At 47.3% G+C, this 16706-nt stretch overlaps 1 protein-coding gene across 1 annotated transcript in view; it reads right to left on the reverse strand.

The window, feature by feature from the left end:
- Window positions 1-16706, reverse strand: part of ERI3 (ERI1 exoribonuclease family member 3) — a 134522-nt gene that overhangs the window by 70423 nt on the left and 47393 nt on the right. Inside the window, exon 6 of the mRNA XM_086462682.1 lies at window positions 10207-10279. Within this exon, the coding sequence (XP_086318808.1) occupies window positions 10207-10279 (73 nt within the window). The remainder of the gene's footprint in view (window positions 1-10206; window positions 10280-16706) is intronic.

The following is a 16706-nucleotide window of genomic DNA, read 5'->3' on the forward strand; positions in this document are numbered from 1 at the left end:
GCGAGGAGTGGAGACAACACATGGCACTCAAGGCAACCACCCCTTCTTTCCCTGCTCAGGTACTTTGAGTTTCAGCAACATGTCCCAAGGAAAGCAGACAGCCTGTGCCCAAGTACAAGGGAGCAGGAAGTGTCACAGCAAGCACGGCAGAAAGGGAAAATTGATGACCCACACTTTCTGCTTCAAGGCAGGACTATCTCCACCCAAACTATCCCCACCATATTCTTCTAAACTCTCTCAAGAGCTAAAAAGGTCCCACATCCCTGTCCTCATCCACAGAGACTGTTTACTGATCTCCTCGTGGCAGGTAGGGACACGATTAAGAGCTGTCCACTGCAGCCACCCAGAATCAACTCTTCCCTTCCTCTGAGCACTTTCATTCCTACAAAACCAATTTCTGCTTAGTCTTCTCTAAGCTGAACATCCCAGGTTCCTCAATCTTCCCCAGAAGGTCACGCATTCCAGCTCTCTAATTCTTCTTCTGTTCTCTTCTCGGCTTTCTCCACCTGGGCCAGGTCCTCCCTGAGTGCAGTATGCAAAAACGGTTTGCCCCAAAGGCTAAACTAGGCTCCAAACCACCTTGCCTAGGAAAAGATGTGAGATTTTAACATGTGCCTAGTGAAATTTTAATAAGTATTAGCAAGAGAAAGTGTAGAAAAGGCCCTGATGGTACAGAAGTAAATTTGTGCATGAGACGCTATGAGATGAACACATACTAAAGCAAAATGCAGGATAGCTATGGGAAGGAAGAAAAAGCTGCTTCTTATAGGACCAACATACTGACACATCCCTTTTGCACTGGAGTATCTCTAAATGGCTTCCATGTAACAGGACTTTGTCAGAGGTTATCTTTACCCACCCAGCAGAGTCTAAGCAGCAGTGAGAGAGGAACTGGCTGCCTGTGCCCAGCCCACAACCTTCTACTTGGCACGAGTTTGGCAGCAAGACGGGTGCTCTTTCACACAGTTGTGGATTTTATGGCCAGAAGGAATTACTAAACCAATCCACTATTTCGCAAGCCAGGAAACTTAGCTATTTTCTAGTGGCCCAAGACCAAGAACTTACATTAACTCTCTGAGGATCACATCTTCCCTGTCTGCTCCCAGAACATTTCATACAGACAACAGGCTCCACAGAAAATTGCTCCTGTGCCTAACAGGATGCAATAAAAAAAAACATGAACAAAAGCCAAAGGAGAGGGAAACACACAACCATTTGATTTAGGCAAAGACGGACATCGCTCTTTTCTGCCCTCCTGGGATGGCCATGTATGTTACTGCTCAAGTAATCCAAAACCAGTGAAGCTTCCAGGCTGCATCTAGAGCCTCTCTCAGCTGTAGCAAGACCAGCCCTTGAGACTGCAAAAAAGGGAAATGAAATGTCAGGCTGGGATCATTACTTTGAAACTATAAGCTTGTGCCACTGAGCCAAAGCCTGTTACGTCGACATGGGTTTATGTCACCCCAGCAGCAGAGATCATTCTCCATCTCTGCCTGCTTAGCTCCTCTCCTCTGGGGACAGCTGCCAGCATGGTATTCCACAATGGTCTGTGAAGTCTAGCTACAGAAACTCGCAACACCTTGCCCAGCAGGTTAAAGTTATACGGTTGAGCTGCAGAGCAAGAAGTACCCTGCTGACTGCTCCACCATGCTCAGAAGCTGCCAGCAAAGCACAAAGTGCCACTTGCAATACCCTCAAGTTTCCTCCCTTGGGGCAGACAGCCCAGAGGGGAGTGTTGCTTCTTAAAGTCTCCAGTATCTAAAAGGCACTGAATTTGCACCTAGCTGTAACTATAGGATGCTCCGGCTCTGTGTCTCCAGGCACCAGCCTGGGCAGCAGCTCCGACAGAGGGAGGCATCCCTGCCTGCCAGTGACTCCTGGGCTGAGAAGGTGCGGGGCAGAGCCCTGAACAACAACTATGGGCCATGCAGCCCATATGCCATGCCTCTGCTTCCCTCATTTTATGGGAAAGTGGATACAAAAACCAACCCTGATGGTTACTCTGCATCACGTGAACACCCTACCTCAGCAAGTTATTGCAAACCCACCACATCATCAACCCCTCAGTCCATCTGGTTATAGCTTCTAGGGAAACAAAGGCAAAGAAGTCTAATGCATCAACCCATCCTGTATCCCCTTCTAACGAGCCCAGGAGGAGGAAAAGGAAAAGGCTACCAAGAACTTGCAGCCTCTCACCCTCTCTTCCCAGCACAATCCCCCGCTTCTTGGTTTTCCTTGGAAATGTGTTTTTACTCAGCACTCCTTATTAAATAAGAAAGGGAGGACAAGTCCCTCTGCAGCAGGACAGAGAGGGCTGCTCCTTTTAAGGCCTCTCCTGGATGCCCTTTCCCTTTGAGATAACTATCCTCAGCTCCCCTCCTTATCTCCCTCCCTTTGATTTAAGAGTTCCTCTCCTGGCCCTGACAGTAAGGTATTTCTGTCCCGCAGATTATAACTCACTCTGGGCTATTATTCAACTCCCAAGCCCTGGCCCTGCTGCACTTAGTCCAAACATAATATCCTTCATGCATATATTATCTGTCTCCCTATTATCTGGAATCATTTCGGAATTAAATTTCAGTCCTGCAATATTGGCTTGAAGAGCGGCTCGCTTTATGGGCTAGTCAAAGGTTAGAATACCAATCAAAATAACACTGCCGATGCAGAGAGACATTTTAATATTCCAAAACCCGGTAATTGTAAAAGGACATAATATTTTTTCCCTGATTACCCCAAAGGCAACACATGTTAACAAGGCGAGGGAGAGACTGAAAGAAATTTCAGAGTTCAGACAGCTGCACGACAGATTTAAAGGAGAAGTCGTGGATGGCTGCTGCACGCCAGCCGCCGGAGCTGGAGGGCTCCCCTGCCCATGCTGGAAGCACTATGCTCCCTGGGATGCTGTCCCCTCTGTCCCCAGCCTCATGGCATCTGTGCCACTCATGCTCCCTCAAATCAGGAGCCTTTGAGGGTGCTCTCACTGCAAGGAAACAGAGCAGCAAGAGCTACACTAAGACGGACAGTTGAAGATCATCATAGAAGAAACCACCACAATCAGATGGCCTGATCTGCACAGGCTATGAGGCTGCTCCAAATTAACTCCTGTTTGAACCAGAACTGATCTTTTTAGGAAAAAAACCTTCCCTCCTGAGCTGGAGAATCGACCACAACCCTCGGTAAGTTGTTCCAATGGTTAATTACCCTCACTGTAGACATCTGCACCTGAATTACCTTGCTTTGGCTTCCAGGCACTGGAACTGCTTAGCTTTTGTCTGCTAGACTGGAGGAGCCACATTTCAGCTCTCTCTTTAGATACTTAGGGACTACTAGCCAAGTCTCCCTTACTCTTCTCTCCAGTACCCTAAATGGCTCCCAGCGTCTTTACAGCAAGTGTTCCCATGGGTCTTGCAGTTCTCATCCAGTCTTCCAAGTTTCCAGAATCCTTTCCAATGCAGAGATGGGACCCAGCATCCCACACCGCTCAAACCAGTCCCAAAGAAAGAAATGATACAGCTCCTCTGCTCATACTCACCATTGCCCAGTTATAAATCCAACAGCAGCTGCCTCCTGGATGTAGTATCTGCACACTTTATCGAAAATTATCTTTCTTTCAGGGCATTGATAAAAGTGTTAAATACAAGAGGTCTGAGAAATAGATCCCTGTGGGACCCCACTAGGAAGACATGCACTCCATGATGATTACCGATTTACAATTAAATGCTAGGAGCTGTCAGTTTGCTCGTTCTTAATCAATGTAATGTGTGCCATGTTGATTTTGTATCACTCTTGTTTCTTAATCAAAATGTCATAAGGTACCAAGTCAAATGCCTTCCAGAAGTATATTACATTGACATGGTTACCTTTATCAACCAAACATGTAGTCTCATAAAAAAAATATCAAGATAGTTTGAAAAAGATCTAGTTTCCATAAATCCACATTGATTGGCATTATATTACCCTCTTTTCATTCTTTATTAATCAACTATGATATCTAGCTTTTCATTACTTTGCCCAGAATTAATGTCAAGCTGATAGGGCTATAATTACTTCATCGGTCATCCCCATTCGCCCTTCTAAATTACTGGTACAACATTAGCTTTCTTCCAGTCCTCTAGAACTTCCCCCATGTTCAAAAACTTATTAACGGTCCAGGGCTTCTCAGCCAGCTCTTTAAAACTCCTGTAAACCAGCTATGCAAAATGCCAACTGAAAGCTACCACTTAACTTTATCAGAAAATTGCGTTGTAACAGCAAACCTCTTGCTCGGTGATATGCCCTCCTCTGCCTTTCTGTAAATACAGAGCAAAGTATTTATTAAACACAGTCATTTTGCTGTTACAAGCAATTCTCCCACTTCTTTCCAACTATGAACCAATGCCATTGTACAGGCACTTTTCTTTCCTAATCTCCATGGAAAAGACACTTTTACTCCCCCTAACCCTGGAGTGGTGCTTCTCCTTTTGTTTCGATACACAACCTCTCCCACTCCTGCTTTCTGAGAGAAACTTTCCAAAGCCAACAGCTCTGCAGCCAGGGATGAGGAGCCCAGGAAAGCACAGGTCCCACTGAAGGAAAGTGTGACAGGGTCTCAGAGCATTCACCCATGCTGCAAACCAGCAAAGGACAGAGCATCGTGGGCATATGAGTAGCTCTTCGCAGTTACGTGGCAACACACCCATTCATGTGCTTGATGCTTTGGCTGTGAAGCACTCTGCCCAAGGAGTCCTCCTCCATCGTTTCTAACCTTACTAGGCGTTTTATATTCCCTACAGGCAGTAACCCAATAAACACACAATTGATAACAACCACAGTAAAGTCCTCAAGAAGTTAGACCTCACAAAAGCAACTTTGCAGGCATATGGGCCAAAAAATAAACCATTTCTCAGTTGCACCCATTTCAACATTCTTTGTCCAAAGCACTCAAGACCTTTCAGCACCAAGCGCCTGAGAAGTACTCAGTACTCCTCTTCCCACTCCAAAGGCAGAAGGAATTGTTAATTCAGAGGAGACAAAAAGCTGTTAGCAAATCTTTGTTTGTTTAGGATGTGTTTATTTCTAGTTGCCAAATATTAACCAAAACATCCTATTACATGCTTCCTCTGACAGATTTCACAATGTGAACAGGTGACCTTAAAATACTTGTGCACGTGTGTTAACAGTTTGCTTTCAACTATGAGTATCTACAGACCAATAAAGGCTGGGCCTGGAAAAGGCCAGCTCTGCACACAGCCACAGCACCCCCAGTATGGTCACGCTGTGGTCCCCAAGGCTCCATCACCTCTGTTTTGTGATGCCCAGAGAAGAAAAGTTGCATTCATCCACACACATCTTTCAAATCCTTGGCCTTTCACAAAAACTCTCCTTGACTTCAGGAGGATGTAAAACTAGGACCAGTTTTCTGTCACTTCTAAAGCAAGCACTATTATTGTATCTAAAGACACGATGCCCTCTGTGAACAGAAATCAAAGATGGTCAAACATGCCAAGACAGCTGTCCTGAGAAAGGGGCTGCTCTGTGATGGGTATGAAGATTGCCTTTTTAAAAAAACAAATATATCATTTGAAAACCATGGAATAAAACAAACCCTTAGCGGTTACATAAAACACTCCTCTTATCTTTTAACTGTATAAGGTCCAGAGAAGAAATGGAATATCAGGATAGTGCATCCAGTGTTAAAAATAGCTTCCACAACCCAATTCTAGAGTCACAGAGCCTGCAAGTGCATTTGTGCCAGCCCTCTGACAAGTTATGCTGTGCTGGAAAAAGAGACAAGTAAGCAGGAGTATGGCAGAGGTCTCAAGTCAAGAATAATACAAGGGAGAAGAACTGAAACACTGATTTGCTCTTTCACATAATGCAAGACCTAGGCCCAAGAAAATAAACTGACAGTAGGTTTAAAAGAAACAGAAGTACCTGCACTTTCACACAACATATGAATGAACAGAGTATAATTAATGAATAATTAAATAGGGAAAACTCATTGCTGAAGGATGCTGTAGAAACTGAAAGCCTCAGCAGATTTAGAAAAGGGCATACAAGTTCCTGCTAGACAGATACGGACACAGTGGCCCAGGGGCAGCTGCCAGCTCTGTCCTTGAAGAGACAACTGGTGGGAACCATGGAAAGCTGACTCGAACCATGCTCTCCCTGTTACACCTGCAAGCATTGGCTACTAGCCTCTGGCTCAGGGAGGATCTGGGTTAGACCTTTGGTCTGGCCATTTTGACACCTTTGTCATCCTTCTAATGTCTTTCTTGCACAAGATAATTGTAAGAAAATCTAGGTTCACTCCCCTTCTTCCACCTCCTTCCTCCATCAAACCACTCTCCCCTCTGTGATATGCTCTCAAACCCAGTAGTGGTGGCAGTCCTGCTGCCTGCCAGGTTTCCCATTCCCAGGCTCCCAGCCTCCCTGCGACTGCAGGCACAGTGTCCTCAGCTTAACACAGTGCTGGCTCCACCCCCACAGGGTGAGGATCCATCATGAGACTGCATATGCTGCTAACTCAAGCAGGACCTGGAACGATAAACCACAGAGGGTCCCAAAAGAGCAAAGGGAGCATGAACGAGAGCTGATCCTTGTGCTAGAATAAGTGCTAATGAATTTATCCAGTCTACTTTACAATCCTGGGGCAGCAGCCTGGTTGTAGCTTGTTAGCTGCAGTAGCTTCCTTTTTGCATAAATCTTGATGTACAGCCTCTTGCTTTCTGCACGTATTTCTGGTGCTCCTCACTCCTGACATGAAGCACTCTCTGCTATTTACATCCTGAGCATCCAGTTCCAACAACATAGCTCAGGTTCTGCACCTCAGTCCTAACCCAAGGGGCCTCTACGGATTGATATGACAGGCACATAAGGAGAACGGGCAGATGGGATGGTGGCTCTCTATCGAGATGGTTTAGGGGGATATCTGAAATGTTGCAGCATCCAAAGAAAGTCTCCTCTGCTTTCTGCAGCATCCAAAGAAAGTCTCTGCTTTCTGCTGCCCTCCCACAAGGCTGAGCTAATCGATGTGAAGAACACGATAAACTCTCTGCCTCGAGTCAGCTCTACACTGACAGTTCACCAGAGATATAAGATCGCTCAGTGACATTAAAAATGTCAGCAAACACCGATCAGGCTTTGACAGAAGGGATGAATTAGCAGGCTCGGGGGGGGGGCGGGACAGGGCAAGGTAAAACTTCAGCAAATGCAGTCAAGTGTACAGGCAGCTTTTCTCCTTTCGTCCTCCACAGAAGGCTTTTTCACAGATGTCAAGACACTGCGGCCACCATCACAGCAGTCAGGTGTGGAGCTCACCACCACCTGCATGGTCAGATCAATCTGAAAAGGTTTTATTGGGCCACACAAGCGTGGCAGCTATCAGCGGCCGATTCCCATCTTCAGCTTGCCCAACAGGCAAGTCTCAGATACTCTGAAAGAGGTCTAGAGACACAGGGTGCTCACCCCAACTGCTCCTGCGGCACAGAAGTGACAAGGGAAGGAGTTTATTGAAGAAAGAACCCTGGGAAAGACTGTCTCACCACCTAGGGAAGAGGGACAGCTTAGCTCTGGAGCATCCTGCACTTTGGCAGAGGCAGCACAAACAAGTAGTTTCTTCAGATGGTACAAAACAGAGACAAAAAGGAGCTGAAGCCTTGTGTGCATGAGCAGAGGGAATCTGGAGCATATTTTGTCACTACCACGCTACATGCAGGTACACAAACATGTCTGGCTCATACACACACACCTTTCTGTACTTAATCCCACTCTTTTGCATTGCCTTGTATTTGCAGCAGCAGTTCCCTATCTCAGAAGGGCCCTCTTAGTATCACTGCTCACAAGCAGAGCCCCAAAGGACAGGCAGCAGATGCAGGTGGGGCCATCCTGTAGGGAACTGCTCTCAGTCACACATGCCATTTACATTCACATGAACTGTATTCGTGACATCTGAAACATCCTAGTCTCTGCATTATCCATGACCTAGAAATTAGCAGTTTCACACCACCCCCTCCCCAACACCTTTACTTCATGGATCAGGTCAGAGGCAGACTCAGCCTAGGAGGTATTTCTGTCAGGAACATGCCAGAGGGAGGGGAAAAGGGGCCACCTGAGCTACGCAGGGAAGAGCAGGGGGGCTAGATACCTGTCCAACCTTATTTGTCTCGCACTGGGAGATCACTCAAAAGAGACTGAGGTCTCACTGCTTGGCCAGAATTATTTAGCTAGGCTGGAAATCCTCTCTGATGAAAACACACAGGCAGTTCCCCCACAAGCACCCCCAGAGAGTGGGGCAGTGAGTGGCACGGAAAGATCCTCACCCTAAGGTAAAAGCAAGCCCCAGGAGAGGCAGCTCTTTAGCCACAGGACAAGAAAGGTCCCTGCTCTCCTCTTCAACCTGCATCACTTCCCAGAGGGGCACAGGGACCGTGGAACTACCCTGTGTCACAGGACATCAGATATTAAAGAGTCACAAAACCTTCAGATTTTTAAAAGATTAGAGGGGTTGAAGGAAGATGAACATTTCTCACACGCATCTCCTCCCCACATGATCTGAAGGAGACTGGAGCCTTACTTTCTAAGTAACACATCTGCAGAGGGGAGACACAGGCTCCAACCCACATGCCTCCATCCTACACACTCAGCCTGCAACCCCTCCAGAGAGCTGGCAATGGAACACTTTCCTCCTCCTCCTGCCTTTAGCTAAATGCTTTGGACTTCATGGATGCTCACCAGCCCTCAACTTAGTATCACAGTATTTGCTTGAAGCCAAATACACGAACGCCATCTTGAAGAACAGCCACTTGCCTGGATTGAATTTACAATGATGATGATGAAGTTACAATGAATCCCAGGTCCTAACATGCTAAATCCAGGAGACTCAAACTATGGGAAAGAGCCATAAGTCATTCATCCTGAGGCCCAGAGGAGGAGCATGGCTGGATCAACCTACTTCTTAGCAAATATCAGGGAACACAGGGATTTTTTTTTTTGAATTTTTTTTTTTATTAAATATTACTATTCTGCAGCCATCAACCTGCTGGTTATATAGCTGCTATCCATTCACCGGAAGTTTAGTGAACTTCAAATGGCGATCATTAATGGTCACTGAACTGCAGAATGCCCCAATGTGCTTTCAGATTTCATTTACCAAGGACCAGCAATCAGCCAAAAGATTTGCTCTGACAGCAGGGAAATACAAGACCCTTTGACAAGTTCAGCTGGGAATGTGCTGCCAGCATCCCTTGTTAAGCTCATGTTCTACCCTATTTGACAGAACAGATCATGCAAATTGTCCTTCTGTGGCTACTCAGCCTGTCACTCATGCTTCCATTTAAAACAATAAATAAATAAAAGAACAAAAGAAAAGCCCACAAGTACGAAGAGCTGTTTACAAGCAAATTCCACTTACTGAAACCCCTAATTATCAGGAAAAGGTGCAGAAACTCAAATAAAACATTAAATTTGATGGGGGAAGGGAATCTTACTCATCCAAAGGTTTAACCAGGAGCATCACCCCACTTTCTCTTAGGCACAGACCCCAGCCTGCCCCCTCACCCTGCTATTGCTTGTAATCACACTTGTTCTTTTCTTCCCACTTTGATGTGTGCCTTATGGCTTTACCACATTTTTCTGTGCAGACAGATGCACAGCAAGCTGCTCTTCAGCCACGCAGAGAAGGCATGAAGCAACAGAAGGCACCAGACAGTAAAGTCCAAGGTATTTTGCTTTGCAAAGTGACCACTGGTTTCTTAGGTGGACATGCTGCTGAGACAGCTCCCCTTCCCCACAGCACAAAGCAAAATACTGATTTTTATTTGGGAATATTTCTGGTTTATCAACCAGAACTTGATTTGAAGGGAACCAAGCTCCTAGGAGCCTTATACAGCTGCAAAACAAAACAGTCAGCAACACTGGGGCCAACACAACCTTTGCTGAAGAGGAGGCTCACAGTGTCCCACTATTATGTGGAGACACCGCGCTGTGCCTGCCACAATAGGATTCTCCCCAGATGCAGAACACATCCCATCAAGTACAGTAAGACTCTATTAGAGAAGATACAATAGGGAGCTGGAGGACTCGCTCAGCCCAGCTTCTGAGAAAATAACTCATTTCAATGCAAAACAGCAGTAGTTATTAGACACCTTCTTAAAGAGGAAAGGAGAAGGACAATGGGAGGGCGGGGAGAGAGGGAGACAGGGACTGTGGCAGTTTGCACAAAAGTACCTTTTTCAGATTAATCCACTGTTTGAAGTAATCAGCAACCGGCAGCCCTAAGTACTGGCATTGTCCTGGTAACCTGTAAGAGAGAACAGAGACCAGGTTTGATTCAATCAAGTGTTTTCTTAAGTGCATTTCGTTCTGAGATGGAAGAGACCCTCAAGTCTGTTGTAACATGCTGCACATCAGAATGACCATAGCTCTTGGCAAAAAAGTCTCATGAGAGCACAGCTTGGCTGAAGACTTGCATACGTCCAGCCACATCCAGACTGCTGACACCTTTCAGACTGAACATTTTGAACAGGAGCTGTGTGCAAGGGCAGCATGCAGCTCTTCTCCCATAGTGGCTAACACACAAACACAACTGGAGCATCCAGGCTGTTCTTAGCTAAGGGAACTCATCACAAATCCTGGCAAAACCATCCTGCTCAGCCAGTGGTTTACAGGGCAGACAGAATGACTGACAACTCACCTGTCATGCCCTGGTGCTTTTCCATTTGGCCTTTATGGTTAAAACACCGAATAAGACATGAAGGAGTGAAAGAGACATTCGTGCATTCTTGTTCTGGGTAGTAATGCAGCAGGACCCCAACGTTTCAGGGCTAAGAAAGCAGAGGCTGTTTTCCAAGCAGGTGCTTGGAAGAAGAGAGTAGTCACAACTCTGAAGATCAAGGTGCTGTACACTGTCTCACTACAGGTTTTAGCACCAGAAGCAAGAGCTGTGAGCACAAGTATTTAACCCCTCCCTTCCTACAGTGAGCTGCCAGAATAGGGTTCACAAAAAAACCCGGCACCGGTAAGGGAATGGGATTGCCTGAAGGGACATCAGGACCCCAGGTTTTGGAAAGCTGTTTCTCCCACACTGTGCTGACTCCAGTGTTCACAGGGGAGCTACCATGTGCCCCTCAGTCAGGGAAAGCCGAGTTGCAAAGCTGTCCAGCTCCAGCCGAGCCTGTGCAGGGAGATGAGTTATGTGAGTTTTCCCTGGCCAGTTTGGTCTGACCAAGAGTAATTGATGGAACTTGTTCATTCACATACTGCTGAGCACGCCTGGGGCACTGGTCACAGGATCTTCAACTGAAGCAAAGGAACACCCCAAATAAATATGTCAACTAAATAAATGACTAAATTAGAGCTGTTTGTGCACGTTAAAAGCCACAACCCCAGAAATCAGCTTCTGCAAACAGAGGCAGGTAGGGAATCTCACTACTTCCTCAGGCATTTGGGGGCTATCAGGGGAGGTTGTAGGGCAGGAGGGAAGAGCTGCGAGTGTCAGTATCAGCTGCTCAAACATCCCAACACAGATTATGTCCAAGGCAAAGTCTTCCCTCACTCTCCATAAAGGAAAAACTGAATAATACAAACTACACTTCAGACTCAAGGCTGAAATTCAGGAACAAGCTCTGACCAGGTGTGGATACAAGCTAGATACACCACCTCGAGCTGGGGTGTACCATCAGGACCCCATGCAGTATCCAGGTGCTCAGCCCAGCTCCAAACCTTTGTTGAAGAGGACCTACAAGCAGTTTCCCAAGTAAGGAGACGACGGAGGAACACAGATAATGCACTTGCATATAACATGTGACTCAGGGTAGTGTAGTACCAGAGTGATTTGGTCTTGGTGCTGCCTCCATTTCTATAGGAAAAGGCATAAAGCTGGCAAACATATCCAGGGGAATCTCCTGGGAATACACGGCCAACAAAGCCAGCACACACTGGGCCTCACCAGTGTTACTGACTTTGTGAGCCCTGCTTAGGCTAAGAAAGGAACAGACTCTCGGTGCCAAAACCAAGTGCCTGGTCCTGAAAAGATGCATGTGTCATCATTTAGGAGCAGTAACTTAAGTCATGCAAACACATTTGAATCAGGAGGTCCAGAGGAATCTCTTTGAAAGCAGGAGGCCTGTCAAAAGAACGAGCTTGCAAGCAGCAGGGCTAGAGCAATTTGCAGGGTAAGCAACATGACTTAACAGCATGGTCTCATCTCTGGGCATGGCTCAACTGATGCTAGCACCATCACGCTGAAATAAACCACCTGGAGTCACTCCTCACAACGGCACAGCCATCGCATAAATAGCAGCCTGATCCATGCATTTTACAGCCATTGCGCATATGTCTATGACATCCTCCAGATGAACAGACCCCACCAGCCCCAATCAGCGTACTAAGAAAGCTCTTTCTCCAGAAAAGCTGCTTTCCACTGATGCCCAGATCAAAAAAGATCACAAGAAAAGGAACCATCTAAAACAAATGACTGGTCTAAATACAGACACGTGATCAGCTCAGCCTCTCAGACTGCTCACATTTAGCTAGAGAGGATGATGACAGCAGTCAGCAAAAGGTATTTTTTGTGTTACTTAAGGTATTTTTAGTACTTAAAAAAGTACTGAAAGCTGAGTTTCTTGCCCCAACCCAAGAGGTTTTCATTAATACAGGTCTTAGCCTAGCTCCACTTAGATGAATAATTATCAATTCACCTAACATTCGGATAGGGCCCAGAAGAAGCGAGTAAGCATTGTTCTCGTTAGTCACAGGAATTGACAGCTAACCACACAGTGCAATGAACGACATCTAAAGCATTTCCATCCCTGTGGGACCGAAGGGCCCAGCAAATCGGACAGTCTGGTTCTACTTCCACCCTGAGACTGATGGCAGTATGCCCTGGGCACTGGACAGTGGGTCTTTAATTGGAGAAAATAAATGCTCCAAATAAATATGTCAACTAAATAAATGACGCATTTTTGCAAACAAGTAACAACCCCAGAAACTGCCTGTGAAGCCCTGTGACCTAAGGACATTCTCCCTCCCCCTCCATGCTTGTGCTCCCCTCCTTTCACGTTAGCACCAGAGAGACTTCACCAAGTTTTTCAAGCACTAGAAGATCTACGCTCATGCTGTAACCTGGGCAGGCTGCCAGCAGCACTGATGAAAGCATCAGTCTACTCCCCAAGCTGGAAGATGCAGGCCTGGTGGCTCCAGGCCAGCAGGAATACAGCCACTCAATGAGCCTGCCTTTTTTGAAGAATTGCCGTATGGGTCTGGTCTAGTCTGGGTACACAGCGCTCCCAGCACAGGGAACCAGGGGCTCTCACTGCACAGAAGCCAGGTCCCCAGGTAACTACAGGAAGGAAAACACCCCTGCAATGTCTTTTCCCCAGCTCCAAGCTCATCCCCTGCAGTGGTCCCCTCACTTCTCAGCCTGGTGACCAGGCAGGAGTATCTCCAGCACCTTCTTCAGGTTGGAATGAACAGGGCACATCGGTATCTGTCCTGTGGGACAGAAGTGACAGGGCCTGTAAGGAAGTATCTCCATTTATCATTAGGGCCACCATTCACTTGAGCAGCTCATTTGGTAAACATGCTCTTATGCTCACTACAGCTTCCTCCTCTTGCAAGAGTCAATCTTGCTCACGGGGGGGCAGCTTTGCTAGAGGGATTTGTCCCTCCCTCAGACAAGGGAGAAGAGAAATGATGGTATGTTTCAATGCATTCAATATCCTATGATCCTTCCTTCCAGCTTTTGAACAAGGTCTCACTGCCAAATACTGAAGCTCTCGCTCCTTGGGAAGGAAGCTGGCTTTCAAAATCACCCTGTCAGCCAAATGCCATGGCTTCAGGTATGGCTGCACTTGATAGAAACCTGAAAATGGCTGTGGGATTTTCCAGCCTCTGATGTAGCTCTGGTAAAATCTGTTGTCCCAGCAGCAGAGATGGGAAGCGCGCAACCTCTGTCTGCTCCCAAAATGCAGGTCCCCTTTAGGCAGAAGAGCAAGTGACATCAGATAGCACACTCTTCTACCCCAGCCAAGCAAGTCCGAGTCCTCCTCGGACTTCGGTCAGCAGTGGCAGCTCTGCACCATTTTCAGAGAGCTTTCATGACCCCAGGCTCTGATTTCCATCCAGCCCTGCTCCTCCACTCTGCAGGGTAAATGGGGCCTGGAGATGAAGGGGATGCAAATAGGAGGCGAGGTGACATGGCTGCATTTCTCCCGTTGAAGCCAGCTCTCTCCAAGGTGGCAAGAAGCGCACAGCTCAGCGGTGATAAACGGCCTTGCTTTAGTTATCATTTTCCTTAACTTAAGGAGAGCAGCCTAGTGATGGATGGGCTGGAATTCGGTTATCAGGGAAGGCTGTCAGCCAGAGTTGCCTATCTCCACACACATTTAGCAGGGCGTCATTATGCGATGGCATGGAGTTAAAATATGACCAAGGGTATTGAAAGAAAAAGAACAGGATTAAAAAAAAAAAAAGGCAAATTGAGCAACAATAAAGGAGCATGAGGCAAGAACGTTATCGTACTAGTGACACCTTTTATCTCAGTCTGGTTAGCTAGAGCGGGGCACAAATTGGTCCTTCCTCCACTATTGTATCCTCTTGTACAAACAGAGGCAGATAAAACGTGTCACCAGTGAGATAGCATATCAATTTAACCCTAATTATCTAGGGGGTCAAACTAAGAAATAGGGGTTTCTCATTTCAACAGGTTCCTCCATCTCTGCTCAGAGCCACCACGTTAATATGGAAGGGGGAGGGGCAGCGGTAATTGATTTCCGTCACTCAGGTGGTCCTGGCATATAAAAAATTAATGCTTGATTCTCCCAACTAATCAGAGCTGGTTAACGTCCATCTGCTTCTGGATTCAGGATGTCAGGAGACAAAGAAATTGGGCCACTTTCTACGCACTGGGAATATTGATATTGAGCCAGTTAAAAGAACAAGTCCCTCTATGGGAAAGATAAAAAGACATTAAATCTTGGGTTTTATAGACCTGGTTTCAGCCTTCCAAAAAATCCATGCCCTGGAGACCTTGCATTGTAAAAGATGCAGAACATTTTAATTGTGTCCTGGTCAACCCCACTGCACCCAGCTGCAAAGGAAAGGGCAGGCAGGCTCCTGCCCTGGAAATCCCCTGCTGAAGGAGGGCTGGAAAGCCTGAAGGAAGCTGTTTGGATGCTGCAGCACACAACAGCAACAAGGCGATAGCCAAACAGAACTTGCACCCTAGTTCAAAGCAAAACTGGTCAAGGTGTCACTCTGGACCATGAAGTGCAGAGGTGCTGCTCTGTTTTGATGTAGGGTGAGATGTCTGCCAGGCTAAGAGGAAAGCTTGGGTGCCCTCTCCTAACAGAAAGCTAGCAACGCAATAACATCCTGTGCTAGGTGCCTGAAATGTTTTAGTAGAGAAACAGCACCACGACAGGCAAAGCCGCATCTGTCTGCACTGAACCTTGTGTGAGCTGGAGCCAAGCTAGGAATTTAAAGCCGTTTAGGTAAACCCACATCCTCCCAAAAAGGCAGCCTTAGGTTGACCCAAACTTGGTTAAAACAGTGAGTCCTAGCCAGCAGGGTTCAATGGCCTGGGGATGCAAAGGGGTGAGACCCTGCTCCAAAGCACTGAGGCTGCAGGAACAACCCACAGAGGGGGCAGAAAGCCTGACTGGGCTTTGCCAAAACTACCGTGCCAGGCCAGGAGGGCTCTGACAGCATGATGCCACAGCACCTGCAAGCAAGCAGAGCACCCTGGGCACACAGCACAGCCCAAGCCACACCGCAGCCTGGGGAAACTGAAGCACGCTGATACACATCTCCAAAAAAACCCCCAAACCCCAACTCCCCCATCCCAATAATTCAAGTTAGACTGGAGCAGCTTTCCTGCGTAATCCAAGGCTTTGGTGGGGAGACACTTCCTCCCCAGTGCTGGAGTCACTATGCCACTAGCGCAAAGCGGCAAGAGCTGAGCCAGTCTCCCCTCATGCTTCCGTCCAAAGTGAAGGATGGAGGGATGAAGCCCCTTGTCAGACTGCTGGCACCCCACTCACATGCTCCTCAGCCCCACAGACCTGCCAAGGGGTTGAAGGGGTCTGTCTGCCCTTGCTTCCCACTGGATGAGCCCTTGCCAGGTGACTGCACCCTGCTCTCACTGAGCACACCCATGGTGACATCTCTCTCTGCCCCCCATCAGTGCAGGACAAACCATACAAATTCACAAGCAGTAGCTGGAGAAAGACAACACATTTGGAGAAGGTATGAAAAGCCCTGGGCTTTCACAAAAACCCTGAGACAGATGCCATCTCCCTCCCTCTTTGCTTTCCTTCCACCCTCTCAGTTCTCTCAACCACCCCTAAACTTGTCACAGTGCAACAAGCCTACGAGCCGCACATCAGCTTTAAATATCAGCATGCATGAAGCAGGGAAGCGGGAACAGACAGAGCAAGCCTCCATCGCCTGTCAGGAAACACTAATGAATTTCAACACCAGCAGCCATTGCCTCAGATGGGCTGGTGAGAGGAGGAGACAGAGTTACAGCGAGGAGCCTTTGCAGGAGCAGCCTGCCTTTTTTCAAAGCCTCCTCTGTTAATAAATGTCATTGCTGAGCGGGCTGCAGCAGTCCTCGAGCCAAGATGGGGTGGGTTGGGGGAGAGACAGACTACTGACAGTGCTCAGGATGCCTGGGCAGTGCAGCCTTTTCTTCTGTTGCATCCCCAGAGAAGAGCCAGAAAAAGGAA

This window comes from Leptosomus discolor, chromosome 3, assembly GCF_034619465.1.
Source record: "Leptosomus discolor isolate bLepDis1 chromosome 3, bLepDis1.hap2, whole genome shotgun sequence".
NCBI lineage: Eukaryota > Metazoa > Chordata > Aves > Leptosomiformes > Leptosomidae > Leptosomus > Leptosomus discolor.